Raw genomic sequence first — 16,442 nt, 5'->3', positions numbered from 1 at the left:
CTGTGTGTCACTGTTCAGAGGGCTCGAACATTTAGCTAAATTATTCAGAAACTAAGTCAAATAACTATACTTTAGGGCAGTGAATGTGGTATCTGAATCTGTTCTTCAAGTGACCTAAGTGTACTTTTTTTAGAGTCTGCTTTCTCATATTTGGCACCGGATACTTCTTTATAATAACTTTATTTTGATGCGGAAGGCACTAAACAGGCTTACTAAAGCCGCTGCGCCGCTGAAGTCTGCTGCTTTAACGTACAGCTACTTCCTCCGTTAGCTACGTAATGCTGTGCTACGCTTGGCGTCTTGTGGCTGCAAAGCAGCTGTTTTAGTGCCCTGTATACAACGCGGTTGCGTTAGAGGGAGACCTTCTTGCGTGGCACGGAAGGAAATAAGAAATGAAAACTTCTCTTGATCTTAAAATACTTTCCCTGCCCCCGAATTACAGCAGCCTGCTCCATTTAAGCCCATCAAGGGATGCTGGAGTATTCTTACTTGCTCCAAATGGGGGGAACTTAGGCAAAGTTGGGGTGAGGGAGAGGCAGGAGGGAAGGCATCTTTCATGTACACTGGCTATGGACAGACTGATCCTAGCAATTACGTAGGATCARTGCTAGCTCAGACTGGAGGTTGCTCTTCCCACTGTAAGAGCAACTGGATTACCAAGCTGTCACCGCTGGCATACCGCTTTGACCTCGAAGTCCACTCAAAGAAGGCAAAGTAAGGCTGCAGACTGGAAAGTGATATAACCAGTTATATTAAGCTGTTTACAAACCCTTCGGGGAGTCTGAAATGTGAGAAACACTCTTGTGAGTTGTTTTGGTTTTCCTCTGAGGGAGTTGATCATTTCCGCAGGGTTAGTAAAAGCTGCCCAAAACCGAACCTCTCTGTCTTTGGAGGGTGAGCACGAGTCTTGTGGATGCTTTCAAAAGCTTACTTTAATAGAGTTTTGTGAAACTGAATGGCAGTAATGTGTTTAGGGACTGGTAATTGGAGATCCTTCCAAGGAATTAGACTTGCAGATGTTAATAATATGCTGGAGGAAGTCAACTTATGAAGATCTGTGCTGTGCTCTTTTCATCTTCATCTATTGAATAGCTTCTGTAATTGTTTAAAACATATTCTGGCAGTAGTTGGAATTCTTAAGCATTCACAGCCTGAAGAAACTAATTCATACAGCCTGAGAATTTTCAGAGCACTGAGTATAATTAGCTCAGATTCTGGTACGTGAAAATAAATGTACTGCACTCTTTATCTTAGATACAGTAAATCTGCAAGAAATATCTAGCATTGCATATGTAGACTCAGTTTATCCTGGCCTGGATTTTCTTTGTGGCTGAATATTTGTGCCAAATACTAGTCTCAACCTATTACAGTATTGCTCATTCTGGAGAGTAATTTGCAAATGGTTACACTGGTACAATTCATTTGCCACACTGTGCAATCAGGAGGACAGCCTGGGTAGAGTAACTTGCAAAAACTGCTCAAGGCAACGATGCGCTGATAGCCAGGGTTACTCTTGCACCACCAGCCTTATTGGGTTAGATGTTGGCCTTCCTTCTGCAAAAGGGTAAGACTGTTCCAGTTAATCTATTTGGTAATATACGGAGATGTTTTCTGATAGTAGCCTTAAGTTTGTTTTCCTCCGTCCTCCTACCTCACTGAGACAGAGGTGATGAACCAGTTTAGTTCTGATGGAAGATAACTCTCGTGTTCAATATGGTTTACAATCTTGAGGATTTCTTAGCAGGGCATGCGCAAACTGGGCCATAGTTCCTCCACGCCGGACTCTGAAGTCTGCACGTGACTCTCCRACCAAATTAGTGCCTTTTCTTAGCGAAAGTTCTGCTATTTGAAGCAGCTTCAAATCCTAACAGCATGTTTCACACTGGCCTGAGGCATCCCCATCCCAGTGAGTYGTTGCGTTCCTCGTGGTSRTGACCGGATTAGTACTTTTGCTTTTGAAWGCTCTTAGCTGTTAGTGCTTGGTARCTTGCCCGTAACCTTCAATCAGTTTTCTGGGCAGATCGTGCTACTTGGAGATCCTGCTGTCAGGAATAAGGACGTGCCTGTGTCTTTGCTGTAGAATGGAGCTGCATCCTACTGCCTGCGTTAGCRAAAACCTCTAGCCCCAGCTGTTCAGGTTTCCTCCAGCTAGGAAGGCTTCTCTATTGCTATTTATGCCTGTTTACATGTTTATGTGTTTAATCAACAGCCATGAGACTGAACAGGAGCATATAGGTGGCTTTTTTATCTAGCAGCAAACCAAAAATAAGTTTAATCAGATAATACCACCTTTCCCTGTTTAAGAAAATAAAGTATTTCCTAGTAAAAACAGCAGCAGCAGTGATTTAACAATGTAATCTGATCTAATATTAGTAGCAGCCTGTGCCTTTAGGGAGCAGTATAATATCCAATCCCCTGAATAAAGTCTGTCTCGCATTAAATTCTGGATCTCTTTTCAAAAGATGGCTTCCCAGAATTGTTTCAGTAACTTCATAAAGAGCCATGATTTCCTACTCTCTCCCCCCCAATAATATAATCAGGCTTGGGAAATGACACTGGCCCCCAAAATATAAAGGAAAATAGTATTGTCTTACAAAGATGTTTTCCCCAATTTCCCTCTCTCTCTCCAAGTTAAGACTCAAGTAACCAGGCAACCTTATGCGGGGYTTGGTACTGGCAATGCTGCAGCTGGAACTCTGGTTTTGTCAGGTTTTAATAATTTCTGGAATTTTTATATATACCAAAGAAACTATATATACACCAAAAACTCCCCAGTGGACTTGTTGGGGAGTTGAGGATGTCAGATGGCTGCCCTTGAAGTAAGGGAAGCGCCTCTGCTCGCTCAGCTCTCTTAGTTGAGTATAATTTTTCACAAGTCATGTCCCAGCTTAAAAAGCAGTAAGGCAGGGCTCATAAAAGGCATCAGCTGGATTTTGGTACGCGAGGAATCCTGCAGGCAGGCAGAAATTTGCATCGCGAGAGGAGGAAATAATGCTGCTTCCCTGAGACGGATTGCTCCTCAGCTTCCACGTTCGCGGCATGCAGCTGAATTTTTCCCCCCTCTCGCCTGTCAGACCTTGCTTCTGTGGCCTAAATTGCGTGCTATGCTCAAAAGCAGGTCATGATCCAAAGGTGCTGCATTGCTTGCAATGTTGGTTTCGTAAGGAAAAAAAAGAAAAACCTCAACTCTCAAAATTACCTTGTGAAAACTCTCACCTACAGAGTCTTTGCTTGGTGTCAGGATTGCTTAGGCAGGATATTCTTGTAAAACAAGCTGTTTTGTGCTGCTTTGTTTCAATGCCTTTGATTACCTGAGTGATGCATTAAATGTTAGGACACATCCAGTTGCACCCAGTTATCCTTAACTTTTTTCCTTTGGCAGGCTTCTAGTGATTCAGAACAGGTTAGTCCAGTTTAATGTAATACAAATTTAAAAATTGTATTACTCCAGTATCTGGAGTGATGTTGCTCAAATATGAGACTGTTAAGTAATATGCAGTGTAACTGCTTCTTTTTATTCTCAATCAAGTATAGTCTTTCCCCTCTGTTAGGACTGATGCAGTTATATTTAGAGAAGGTAGCTCAAATTTTTTTTGTATTCAAATTTAATTAGATGTGTAGCCTTAACGGGAATTTAGACAAACCTGCTTATAATTGGCGTTCTGAACCGAAGGCCTCGTGACCCATTTAGATGGTGGTGGTTCTAGAAAGCCGCGGGATTTTTGCCTCTAAACCGTTACGAAGGAACGACACGGGCAGAAGGATACGCTCTCGTCCAGTACGCTTCAAGTAGAGTCGTTGAGTGCATTGGTCCAGCTGGACCAAAAACGTCAGGTATGTTTTCTAGATGCTTTTCTTTCTGCTGCCATGGCTAAACRTTACAGTCTTGACATGGGCCAAAGAAACTTCCCCTGTGGCCGGCTCTGTTACTATAAACAGCCACTGATAATTAGCAACAGAGCCGCAAAACAACCAGGGAGAGAAAATAGCTGCCTCTTGGCTAAGCAAGTGGTGTTCTGCCTTGCATCTGTGTCAGACTGGGAGGCAGAAGAAACGACAGCGCTCACGGCGTGAGCGAAGATCCCCCTTCTGCCTCCTGCAAAGGAAGAGCAGGAGCTGAGCAGGTGAGTCCACGTTTTGACCTTGGTGCTGCGGGGATCCRCTGACAGCTTCGTTCCTCTCCGCGGGCCGCAGTTTCCCGGAGGCTCTGAGCTGCTCTCGCTCCCCGGAGTCATCGTTCCAGCCGCTCCTGTTTCTCCTTCCATCCTCTCGCTGTGTTGGACGCAGGTCGATGCAGCCGCACGATCAGATACAACTCACCTGACTTAGCCAAGGATTTTAAGATTTTTTTTTTGGCCATGTTTTTGTCACGTTAGTAGATCGGTTTCGCTGTCCAGTTCACTTCATAAATGTTTGCGTGGCTATGCAGGAAAGGGTGGGAGTGAGGAACCTGGGGTGAAAAAAAAAGGAAGAACAGACGGCTACTTTGAGAGGAAGTACTTGTTTATGTCGGCTTAGAGCGATTGAGAAATGTAGAGTATAATCAGCATATAAACCGGTAGAATATTTTGTGTGATAGCCCTGTGCAAGCAGTTGACTGTGAAACAAAACTACCCTTGCTTGCAAAACAGATTGCCCTAGCAAAAGCACCATTTGCAATTTCCAAAGAGTATCTATTCGGTTTCAGCTGCTGCTACCTGCATGGTGGCAGCATCTGTCTGTCCCTCTAGYAGATCTGTAGAACAAAACAAGCTGTGCAGAGACACAGCTGTTTCGGTTAAAAAATCGCTTAGATCAGCCTTCTCTGGAATCGTTTTTAATGTTTTGAGAATTGAGCAGTTAATGGGAGGTTTAGGCACGCTTGCAGAAGGCTGCAGGASAGCCTTGCCTTCAAGAGCTGCTCTTTCACAGCAGTATGCTCTTGCTCTGCTGCCRGGGTAGAGCACTAGAAGATCTGAACTCAAAACTTGAGGAATTTCCTTGTCCAAATGGCATTTTACTTTTGTGCCTTAAAAGAGGCATGACTCCAAGTGGTGCATGGCTTTGCAAGCCAGCTGAAGCAGGACTGAGTCTCCTTTCTGTATTTAATCCGAGATGGGATAATAAGCCGTATTCATCAATGACGTAGAAGCATTCAGCCAAATGTTTTAGTCCGAGGAAAAGGCAGCTATGCTCAGACTGCTTTCCTTCCCAAAGAGAACATGGGAGACTGTTCGAGTGCTTATTAAAACTGTACTTCAGTCAGTCTAGGCAACTTTCCAAGAGATGGCCAAGTGGCTTAAAAACCTCAGCACAAACCAACTTGAAAGAAAGAAATTAGATATTTGACAAATAACTAGAACGACTGGGCGATTACAGGCCTGCCAGCATAACGTAATGCTCGGGTGAAGCAGCACAGCTGTGAGTGTGTATGTCTGTGGGGTGTACTCAGGAATTAAAGGAGGGGGTAGGTAGTGCGCAAGGCGTTGTAGAGCCTGCGTACTCGCGTGTAAAAGGCAGCRACGATAATGGAAGATGCAGATCTTGAAGAGATGGCTAGATCAGTGGCTGGAGGTTAATGCAATACACTGTAAAGACCAGGATGAGAGAAGATGATAGCTTGCCTGCAGTCAATCCCCTTATGTACACGCTAGCGTTTGGACAGAATGGTTTCCACATTTTTAGCTTACAATCTCTGTTTTTTTCTTAGGTCCTTGCTTCGTTTTTTGCTTAGATCATGCTTATTTTTCCCTTCAAGACTTAAGGTTTTGCAAGCAATGCACACCTCCCCTGTTGAAATGAATCGTTTCTCAGGCTGGTAAATGCCTCAGTGATTGCCTAATGACTTCAGAGAAGGGGAAAAAGAAAAAAAAACTTCCTAAAAGTGCTGAAATTTTCTCATAGTATCCAGCTGCTCTCACTGAACTTGCCAAACTTACTAAAGTATGTATGTAATTACCTGAAATTTGCTGTATACTATGTAACTTTTAAAGTCGTATGCTTTGGCACTGGCTCAGAAATTCTAGCTGCTTGTAGAACAGAGCATTCCTGTTCTTGTAGGCAACAGCTATCTGGAAACATGCACTAAAATAGCTTTGTCTTAAAAGATTTGGACAAGATCACTGTTAACCCTGTTTATGCTCTATTTTGGGATCAATGGGTGTGCTACCCATCGTCTGATCTCTGGATGATGGTATCACAAATACGAGAACRTTGCTTGTCAACCTCTAAATCATAAATTATGTTTAAGGAGGGGGAAAAAATATACTGTGAACTATGATAGAAGTCGTTCGCCTGAGGTAGCGTGTGGAATAATTGCCTAGCATGAGCRTTTTGTACTTCTCTGGCATCTCAGCGCTCGCTAGGGACAAAACACTGGATTTTGTGGGCCGCAGATGTGATTTATATAGTTATRTTCTCTCCTTTGGAACCCAAAAGAAGACAGTAGTGTTCCTCTGGCTTGGTGTGCAAATGCTGTCTGTCACTAAGCTGTAGGCTGTAGCCTCGTCGAGCCCGTAACGTGTCGTGCTGGGCTTCACACACGCGTATTCTGACTTATGCCTAGATGCAAGGGAGTCAAAGTATAACAGATAAGACTTATAAAAGCTTCTCATATGCTTGGTACGATTTTTGCTTATGGATTCATTTTCAGAATATGCGACTTGCCAGTTTTGTTGAAATATAAACTACCACTTTACAGCTTGTGTCGTTATTGCAATGTGGCCAAAGGTCCAAGCGAAACATCTGCAGTTAGGCTGAAGGAAAGTGAGTGTAATCAATCCTCGTGTCCCCATATGCACTCTACAAGAGCAGGAATATATCTTGATCTAAAGTTCTGTTCACACCCAACCTCCATACAGTGCCTGAAAGTAAAGCTTTAAACCTTTTTCCATGGATGAAATTCTTCATTCTCCTTTCTTATAATTTGGTAAAACCTTATGGGAAGTAGATGGCAGAAAGTGGTCYTCTCGAGATAAATACTGTCTTATTYGCCAATTTACATTTTTAAGCTAATTAATGTTAACWTATTTGGSTGCTGCATGGTGYGATGGTCACAAAGGTGAAAGGGAAGTTGTCTTTCTAAAGCTTATTGCTGCTGTGCTGCTCCACTCCTGCTTGAGGAAGGGTTACCAGCTCTTTTAATACCTATATTGGCTGAATGATAGGTAAAATGTAAGCCCAATTTAACCACTTTTTAAAGGAAAGGAAAATACTGGCCTGTTTCTTGGGGGAATTATCAATGAAATGAAACCTTTGGACCTCATTAGTAAAGTGATTTTGCTGTATTAGAAAAATCTTATCAATCAAGTCTTGATTTTCCTAGCTGACAAAGGCAAAGAAAGACCTATTTGTGCTAGACCCAGGGACGGAGGTGTGCCCTTGCTGGTATTTTAATGCAGCTCCTCCTCACATACCATTTACTCTGGAGTTCCTCATCACGTACAAACTTCAGTAATATTTACTTCRAGCAGGTAAATAAATTTGCCTCCCTTTCTTGATAAGGCACAATGCCACTATTCAGACTTGCCAAGTTCAAACTGAACTTGGAAAGGAGCAGCAGAATTTGGATCAGTCTAAAACGAGCACGAACACAACGGGACTCATGAAAGAAGCCCTTCTGGGAGGCTGTTATTCTCCGACTCTGGTGCGAGACGCTCGCTTGGAGCCAGATGAAAGAACTGAAGGAAGACTAGCATTATGCTTACCGCAAAATTGGCATAATGGAACAGTAATTCTCTGTTGCGTTAGATAAAACCTGCCCATTCTGCTTCTTGCTATTGCACTTTAATACTGTAAGTGCTTTTTTTGGCATGCTTAAAAGATGCTGTTCTTTCTGTCTGTGCCAGTTACAACCTCTGTCTATCACGTGCTACTCCTGTCTCTTAAATTACCTGGTCCCTCCCCCTCATCTTCCACTTGAAGCGTAACTGTTTTAGGCATCCCTTAAGAGTCTTGCTTGGATGGCCTAAATCTCAGATATCCTCTTTTGTTCTGCCTCTTCATGCCTTGCCAGGGATAAATATTCCCAGCCTGGTGTCATCCTGCTTGTGGCTTCAGGCTGCCCTCCAGCCTGTCATAAAATATTGTGGTGTGAGGACCTCTGTGCCTGTCCAACCCTCATTCTCCTACCCTGTAACTACTTATTAAATGAGGTGTTTAGGGAAATTGAATCAAATCCCTCCTGGACAGTGAAATTAAGCATGAGGAAAAAAAGCCTATAGTCTTTATAACCATCTAATACAGCATGTTATCCGTAGCCCTTGCTCTGTTACTTGTCTGAGGAAGAGAAAGCTTTACATAGGTTCGGAGCGATTTCCGAGTAGTAAGAGCTGATACGTAAACCTGTTAAATTCTACCAAGTGGAATTTTGTCTAACAAGCCTGCTKGTAATTAGACATTTTATTACTAGTCTGTAATTAAAAGAATTGCCCCTGCTCTGGAACCTGTACTTTGTAGGTTTTACTGAGCCTGACTTTTTTTTTTAATACACACGGTATTTATGTGTGTATTCATATACACACTTAAATTTATGATAAACTAGTAGCCATTCAAGGGGTCAGCTGAAACCTCAGGCACTAAAGCAAGGCAGGAGAATCGCRTATGTGCCCCTCCTGGTGAGAGTTCAGCGTAGCAGCTGGAAGGAGACAAATAGGCTCTACCCCATGCAGGAACATAGCAAATCCAACCCCTGAGAGATGGAAATAAAAGGTGTAATAACAGCAAGGAGTTCATGAAGAACGGAAATAAGTACCTGTCTGTGCCGCAATTCGGTAACTCCGAGCAGGGCATCTCAGCTGCCCCTGTTGGTATTGAGTGGGTGGAGAAATGGTTTCTTGAGATCTTTTGTTCTGAACTGTTTGTTGTTTATAGATTAACACTTGAAACAACATCAAGCACTTGTGTGTTCAGAGTAAGAAAGTTATTTTTAACTTTTCACACATGATTTAAAGGTTTGACCAGCTCAAAAATAATTTGTAGTATTAGTTTCTTATCAAGGTGATCAAATTTGTGAACACCGGGAATTTTGGTGAGCCTAGMAGGAGAAAAATGGCAGTATTTTGAGTTGACTCTAATATTGGGGTTACAGCTCTAGTCGTTCTGTTCAAAACCCAAATAAACTCAGTTGACCACCTTCCACGCGCGGCAGGCAGTGACTGTTTGCTGTGTTCTGGCTGTGCCCTGGGAGCTGTGGGGCACGAAGAGCCCGCAGAGCAGAGGTCCATCTGGACATGAGAGGAGATGGACAAAGAGCGTGTGAGATCCAGCAAGTAGGAAAACCACAGAAAGCCCAGAGGTTGCAGCTCATTGCTGCTAGTCACTAAAAAGCTTCTGAACTGAAGGAACCTGCAAATCTGATGGGAAGAACATTTCCTAAGAGATTTCTGGGAGCAGCGAGTAGAATGTATTTGCAGAACCCTTTTGTTTCTGTTCCTGCTCAGTTTTCTCTGTTCTAAAAAGTTCATTCCTTTAGTTTCTGCTTATGAACTCTAGCTTTTGAGAGCYGTCTTGTGATACTTATTGAAGGAAAGGGTACAAGCAGCTTCATCTTGGAGATATTCTACTGTTAAGGACTTCAGAGGCCTCGCAGGAGGTTGGGACTAAGGTGGCCTGCTCTTCATTAAAAGTCTTTAAAATTACATTCCTAATAGGTTATTTCCACTGATGTTGGCTTGAGTATCTGTGTTGTAAGTAGGTCTCAGTTCCCACAGTATAAACATTTCTACCAAGCTGTACCGTYGACTTTTTAGTATTGTGGAAGCTTGAGGAGGGTCTTTGGGTCTTAGATGCTACTGTAAAGTAACTGACAACTTCCAGAGTATAAACTGGGATGTCCTTGTGGCCAGGGAACAATTGGCAATCTCTGAGTCATCTTCCTGGCATGGTRCTGGAATATCCTAGCTGTTTCTGAAATGGAACCTGCATTAAGTTTCCCAGAATTGTTAGTCTTATGTTAGATCTTCTGAGAATCAGATACATTTGTGGTGTAGGACCACAAACTGGAGGAACTTAGTGCAGTTAAGCATCATTTAAACATTAGAAATAACTGCATTTTAAATGGAAAGTCCAAGGGTAGGAGGGAGTGTGGAATAAAAGACCCTACACCAAGCAAGGACAATGGGAAACAGTAAGCAGGAAATAGGGTATATGGTTAAAAGGGAGGGGGGGACAATATCCTGAAAAATGCCATTGAAATTTTTTTAAATGTTGCTTTTTGTTGCAGATTAATCAGCCACTCGATGGGGATTAACAGTGGAGCACCTTTTTGTGTCGCCTTTCCACCTCTCTGTAGCAAGAAAAACAACTTCAGCACTTCTTCAATAATAATTATGAAACTGGTATTAACTGAATGGCAATTATGGATTTTTAACTCTAACTCACAGTAAACCAGCAAGCCATATGTTGAAATTCCTACCAAATAGCTTTTTGTTCTTATTATCTGATACCTTTACAAGAAGTTGCAAGATACCTGTTTGTATACGAGGAATATAAGCATTACTTGCCTGAGGAACAGAAGCTGAAAGAGAAGACACCCTAAGTTGTCCTTGGAGATATGGTAGTATTTATATAGATATAATAAATATATATATATATTTTTATGGTGATGAAAATGGCTCCTCAGAATGCTGACTCGGAATCTATGCAAGTTCAAGATCTACCTGTGGCACAGCTTCAGAAACCAGAAAACAAGGAGAATGAAAGTAGAGAGGAGACCATTAGTGAAGGATCCATAGACCGGATACCAATACGCCTCTGGGTGATGCACGGTGCRGTAATGTTTGGCAGGGAATTTTGTTATGCCATGGAGACAGCTTTGGTAACACCTGTATTGTTACAAATCGGTAAGTAATTCTTCTTTCTTTTAAACAAAACCTTGTTTATCTTTTTTCATTGGTTAAAATCAGAGGAAAAAGGAAGTGGAAGCTGCTAACTAAAAATGCACACTGGCAGTAAGGATTTTTTTTTTTGTACTTGTGCCATAGATTCAATTGCATGACCATGTTTACGTGGGAAGGTATCTATGTTCATCCTTTAATATTGCTTCCCCCTGTAAAAGCTTAACCTGATTTAAGTTTTGAGTACACATGTAAAAGTTGCCTAAAAGCTTCTAAAATTTTTTGTTAAAAGGTAAGTATTCTAGAAACCAGAAGCAGCAGCAGACCATAAAGGATTGCAATGAAACTTAAATTTCATTTATGGACAAATGCTTCAGGTTATAGTACTTGAGAATACGAAGTTGTATAATTTGGCTTCTCAGTTGTTAATGAAATGTTACCTATATATCAAGGCACTAGTGAGTCTTGTTTTACATGGTTAATCTGCCTTGTTTATCTTTAAACATATCCTTTATCGAGAAACTTGTTTTTATTATGCAATATTCAATTGTAACCTGATGAAAGGAAATAAGTGTTCATAGTTCATTCTTTTGTTCAACTCGATTAGGTAACTAAAAAATTCAGGTGGATTAGTGATCAGTGGAAGTTCTTGTCATGGAATTTTGTTAAAGCTTCTGCCCCCAAACTGCTTGCAAGCCTCAAATTAGCAAATAATTCTGTAATTTCATATTTTATCTGAATCACAAATACTAGCAAAAAATGTTCATAGGGTTGTTGGCTGTACTGTAAAGTAGCAAGTCATTAATAATCTAGATCCTTACCAGGATACAAATAGCTTTAGATAAAATGGAGGGAAAATGGGGATTACAATAGGAAGGAGATCACATTAAGTCTCATGGAGATACTACAATTACGTTTCCAGATAAAAGGCCAAACACTGTTTAAAAACTTCTGACGTTACCTTTATTCAGTCCAGCAATCATGTTCTGTCAGATATCAGAAAATACTGGATAAAGGTGAATGGAAGAACTGGACTGAGARTGCTTCATATGTGACTGAATCAAAGATGTGTGTGTGTGTGTGTACATAGCATAAGAGCATATACAACATACGCATATTATATGTATGCTTATGCTTGCTTTGGCTTATACACACAGTTGTGCCTTAGAACATGCCCAGTTGTGGCGAAACAGAAATAATGTTCATTAAATAATATTTACAGTGTTTAAAAATTTAAAGGTTAGCATTCCAAATGAAACATCTAGGCCAACAAGTGCATCAGGAATCAGKACATTAGTCTGATGAGAGATGCTGGTGGGCTGTTCCTCCCAAATATCCTGAAAACTTTCTTTTTCAGAGCTCAAGTGGGTTTTTTGGATCTGTTATAGCTTAGTAGATTACAAGTGTCCCCATAACAGGAACCTTGMGATCAGCCTGACTTACTCAATGAAACACCTGCAACTTCATCTAGGAATGTTTGATGTTCATAACCTCTTTTGAGATTGTGCATCTTTTGGATAAGCCAGGATTTAGAGACTTGAGTCCTTTCAATTGTACTAGCAGCTTTGATTCGATTACTGTCTACCGTGAATACAAAATACTTGGCATCCTGCTTTTCATGGAGGAGACCCTCAGTTTTGTAAGTGATTTAAACTTTTTTGTTCACTTTCTTATTTGTGCTGGCACTTGGGTGTTTAAAATGTATAGCTCGCTGAGCTGACTTTACCTTACCAAATGAGTAAGGTCAGACTGTATAAATAAACCATCCCCTTAATTATGGAGCACTCTAGTGGTTTCCAGTTCTTTTGTGAGCTCTTCTAGCAAATCTGTTTCCTCCAGATAATTGAAAATATCTCTTCCCTTCCTCCTCTAACCCCAGAGATCCAAATAACATTGAGATTGGAGGAAGGGAAGAAAAGAGCTCTCACTTTTAGAAAAGTTGGCAAATAGACAAATGCAAAAGACTGGCGATGCGATGGTGTGTGTATTTATATGCCCTGTAGATAAGGAAATGGAGTTACCTGGTTATAAGCTTAGCAGTTTGGAGACTTGAAATCTTTAGCGCTCTGCATATGCAAACAGTGTTGGTTTCACTTAAGGGTTAAGTAATTCATGGTTGACTTACCTAGTGTGCTTGGTAATTACCTCTGACGTGGTTCTGTTTACTTTTATCGACCTCAACATCTGTCTGTCTCAACACGAGCTGTGGCTGTTCCTCAGCAAAGGGGTTGCATATAGCTGTTAAACTGCCCTGATATTCCCTCTGCATCTTKTTTGGATAAAAGCAACATTCAGTTGTTTGCCGAATCATATTAATTTGACTTGAGAAATCCTTTCTGAGAAGGGGCTCCTGGAGAAGTATGATAACACAACCAACTAACTTTGCTCATAAAAGCCAAGGAACCAGAAGCCTTGGTCAAAGAGTATGCCAAAAAGTATGCCAAAATGCACATTGGCTCTTAAGAATGAAGCTTTCCTGTATGTCCTTGCATTCTACATCTCAGAGTAAACTTTGGTCCCTGAACTCTTCGGAGACCATGACTGAAATCGTAGGCCAGTTAGTACGTTAGACGCTTTTTGCTTGCAAGTGTTAGAGGGACTTTGCTAGTTATTCATGATTTGACAGATCAGTGGCTTGTCCTACTTGCTTTACAAGTCCTGAGACTTCARCAGCTAAAGGAGACAGTCCCTTGAAAAGTCCATTTCCAATTCAACAGTGGTTGAATTRTCTGTGTCTAAATTTTCAAAAACTTTCAATTTTTAACAAAAGAACTAAAGCTAGCAATGAGAGSTCTTTGGATTGAAGGATACTGTGAATTAGAAAGATCTGGAGGTYACTGAATGCTGTACAACTACCAAAATAAATTCTAATTTATGACTTTAATCTGTGCCTTTATTGCTATGCTTAAGCTGATGTTACAGTACCTTTTTAAAATACAGCCACAAATTAGTAACAGTCTTGTAGTCATAACTTAGTTTTAGTAGCTTAGCAACAGGAACAAGCCAAACATATATTACACATTTTTAATTCCAACTTGCTCTTTGATTTTTTTTATCCATTATCTGCAGCTTAAGAATTCAAAATTAAGCAGCTAATGTGTTTAGAACAATTTAGAGAATCCAAAAATATTGCAGATATCTTGAGTCTTGGCAGGCTGACTTCAACTGAGATGGTATTGCTTGGCACTTTCTAAAGCTTTGACCTCTATAAATCTTCGTTAACCATTTTTTAGAGACTTGTTCAATCAACAATTCCTCCCAACCAAAACTTCCAGCTCCTTTAGCGCTCCATGTTCAGTCCAGGGGGCTTGAGAAACCAAGTGATTTTTCTACTGCTATTTTGGATTTTCTCTATAATTAATGAAGACTAACCCCAACAAYGCAAATTATAACCTTGGGTGTTACAGAACCATGTAATATGTAACTACAGTATGCAATGGCACATGAGCTTTCACTTGGTAAAGGTATAATAAACTTCCTTACTGGTTGCTTTCTCTGCCACATTTCAACCATATATTACAAAACTCCATAGTGTGTGGTGAGGCCTTTCCCTTCGGAAACGTGTGGTACTTAATACTGCTTATSTGGGAGAGGGAATTAAAATGCCTGGTGTTGTTTATAAATGATAGTGTATTTTCTTCCGTTATTGAGCTTGGCTTGTAAAGATTAAATCTCTAAATCTCCTGTCAGTTCATAAAGGTTYAGGGAGAATTTAGCTATGTTTTGGAAAGGCTTTTGCAAAGTATTTTGAGTGAGTGAAGGTGAGGCAAAATTAATGACTGGGCTGATGGAAACTTAAAGGAACTGTTAGCTTTTTAAAAGTAACCTGGGCAGCAAAATTAGGTTATATGACCACTATTAACAACACTTAAAAATTATTAATAAACATCAGTTTGATAGCTTCCTTCAGATGATTTGGAATGTAATTAAAGTACAGTTTGGCTTGTAAGGCAACTGGTAAATCCATTGGTTTCTCTAAAGATGGGACCCAYGTGCCTGTGCTCAGTAATGGGTCGTGGCTTCTAGCATGAAAAGCTTGACGTATGACAGGTGAGTAGTGGTGTGGTGGCTGCAAACATGAAGCTTCATGTTTTAAATTGAAGACAATAAAAGCTTTGCCAAGCCTTTGCTAYTGCTTCAAAGGCTTTTCCCAATGCTGTTGAGTGCTTATGAATAGTTAATAGGCACAGAAGTGACTGTCAGCCCCAGAACTTTTCCTCGCTCTCCTGCATGAATTATTTAATGCCTTACACTCGCGCTTTTAAAAAGAAACAAGGTTMGTTTACGTAAGGAAAAACGCCAACAATTTCTCTGTCCTGTTTACCTGTGTCAGATAACTTAAATGTATGGATGTGTCTGTATAAAGCAAATACYCCATTTGGGTTCTTTGACCTAAGGAATGCATCAGATGAGTGATACTCTCCCATCAGTCACTGACGTRTCTCAACTCTAATGCTGTGTAAAATAGCTTCCATTTCTATGTATTTCATACGTGAGCACTTAGCTGATGGCGTTGTGTRGTTATGCTATGGAAGTTCATGGGCTCTTGTCGTAAACATTAGCTGTTCTAGCATTAAATATTCAAGTTGGTGGTTTTAAGCTTAACTCTGTACATAATGTTCTTTTTAAGGCAATAACACTAAGCAATAGTATTTCAGGAAACTGAATCCTTCAGTGCTAATGAATAGTTTGTAATAAAGAGGCTGAGCAGAGCAGAATGCAGTAGGGTATTTTTGTTTGGAAAAGAAAYGCTTTCTCTCATTATATACTCTTGAATCAAAAGGATGCTAGAGTTACTGCAGCATTATAAATGTGGGATAGTCAGTTGGGGTTTGGGCTGTCATCTTGCTGTTAAATTTTTCTCATCTACTGTAGCTAAGTGCTTTATCTCATCTATAAAATTCTTCCAGCCTAAAGATTAGCCATACTGTGCTTTAAGGGTCTTGAAATCTAGTTCATGTGAAATTGCCAGGATGGAAAAAGGGTATTAAGCAATAATAAAACTGCTGATTTGGGGGAATCTTGCAGTGGTTGCTGACAAGTCATCGTCCTAAATAGATTTAAAATTACGTGATGAACTTCATACTGAAGCAGTTAGTTTCCCTATTGAACCGTTGCATTGATACTCGTCTAGAAGAATGAATGTAGGTGTGTAAGAGATTATGGAGATGTCGTTAGAAACCAAGCATGAAAAGTTAAAGATAAGTTAGCTTTTAGCTATGTTTCTTCAAAGGAATTAAAGTATCAGTTGCTTGTTCAAGTCAGCGTGGAGGAGGCTAGTCTTAAGGCTAAGCCTGAGATCARAGGAAATCTAAAAGCCTTAAAGAGCTGGTTGGGAGAGAGGGGAACGAAGGAGTCGGATGAGCTTTTAGAGACTGCCTATAATTCAAATAGAACAAGGCCAACTGGCCGGAAAGACCCTTGCAGATGGAGGAATCTCTTCAACGTGAAAGCAGCACTGGCTCTTCGTTTCAGCTCAAGTAATCRAACTTATTTTGCGTCTCTATCAGAGCTTACATACATATTTCTTTACTATAAGTGTATAACCATCTTTGGTTCTCAAAGTTAAATCTTTGCATGCGCCAGCTCCGTGCGGTTTTCTGGGCATAGCTTCATTTCATCCTGGGG

At 40.7% G+C, this 16,442-nt stretch overlaps 1 protein-coding gene across 3 annotated transcripts in view; it reads left to right on the top strand.

Annotated features, from left to right (window-relative positions):
- Positions 1-16,442, top strand: part of SLC45A4 (solute carrier family 45 member 4) — an 87,792-nt gene that overhangs the window by 39,748 nt on the left and 31,602 nt on the right. For 2 of the 3 annotated variants that reach the window (XM_085323510.1, XM_085323347.1), the window contains exon 2: positions 10,202-10,820. In XM_085323510.1, coding sequence (XP_085179636.1) covers positions 10,577-10,820 — 244 coding nt within the window. In that variant the 5' untranslated portion in view covers positions 10,202-10,576. Of the gene's footprint in view, positions 1-4,033; positions 4,125-10,201; positions 10,821-16,442 lie in introns of those variants that run through there. The other variant, XM_085323428.1, reaches the window with a different exon arrangement.

The sequence above is a fragment of the Rhea americana genome, unplaced genomic scaffold (assembly GCF_003343005.1).
Source record: "Rhea americana isolate MKP2758 unplaced genomic scaffold, rheAme1 scaffold_0, whole genome shotgun sequence".
NCBI lineage: Eukaryota > Metazoa > Chordata > Aves > Rheiformes > Rheidae > Rhea > Rhea americana.
The sequence above is the reverse complement of the archived record's forward strand: the minus strand, read 5'-3'. Positions and strand labels throughout refer to the sequence as shown.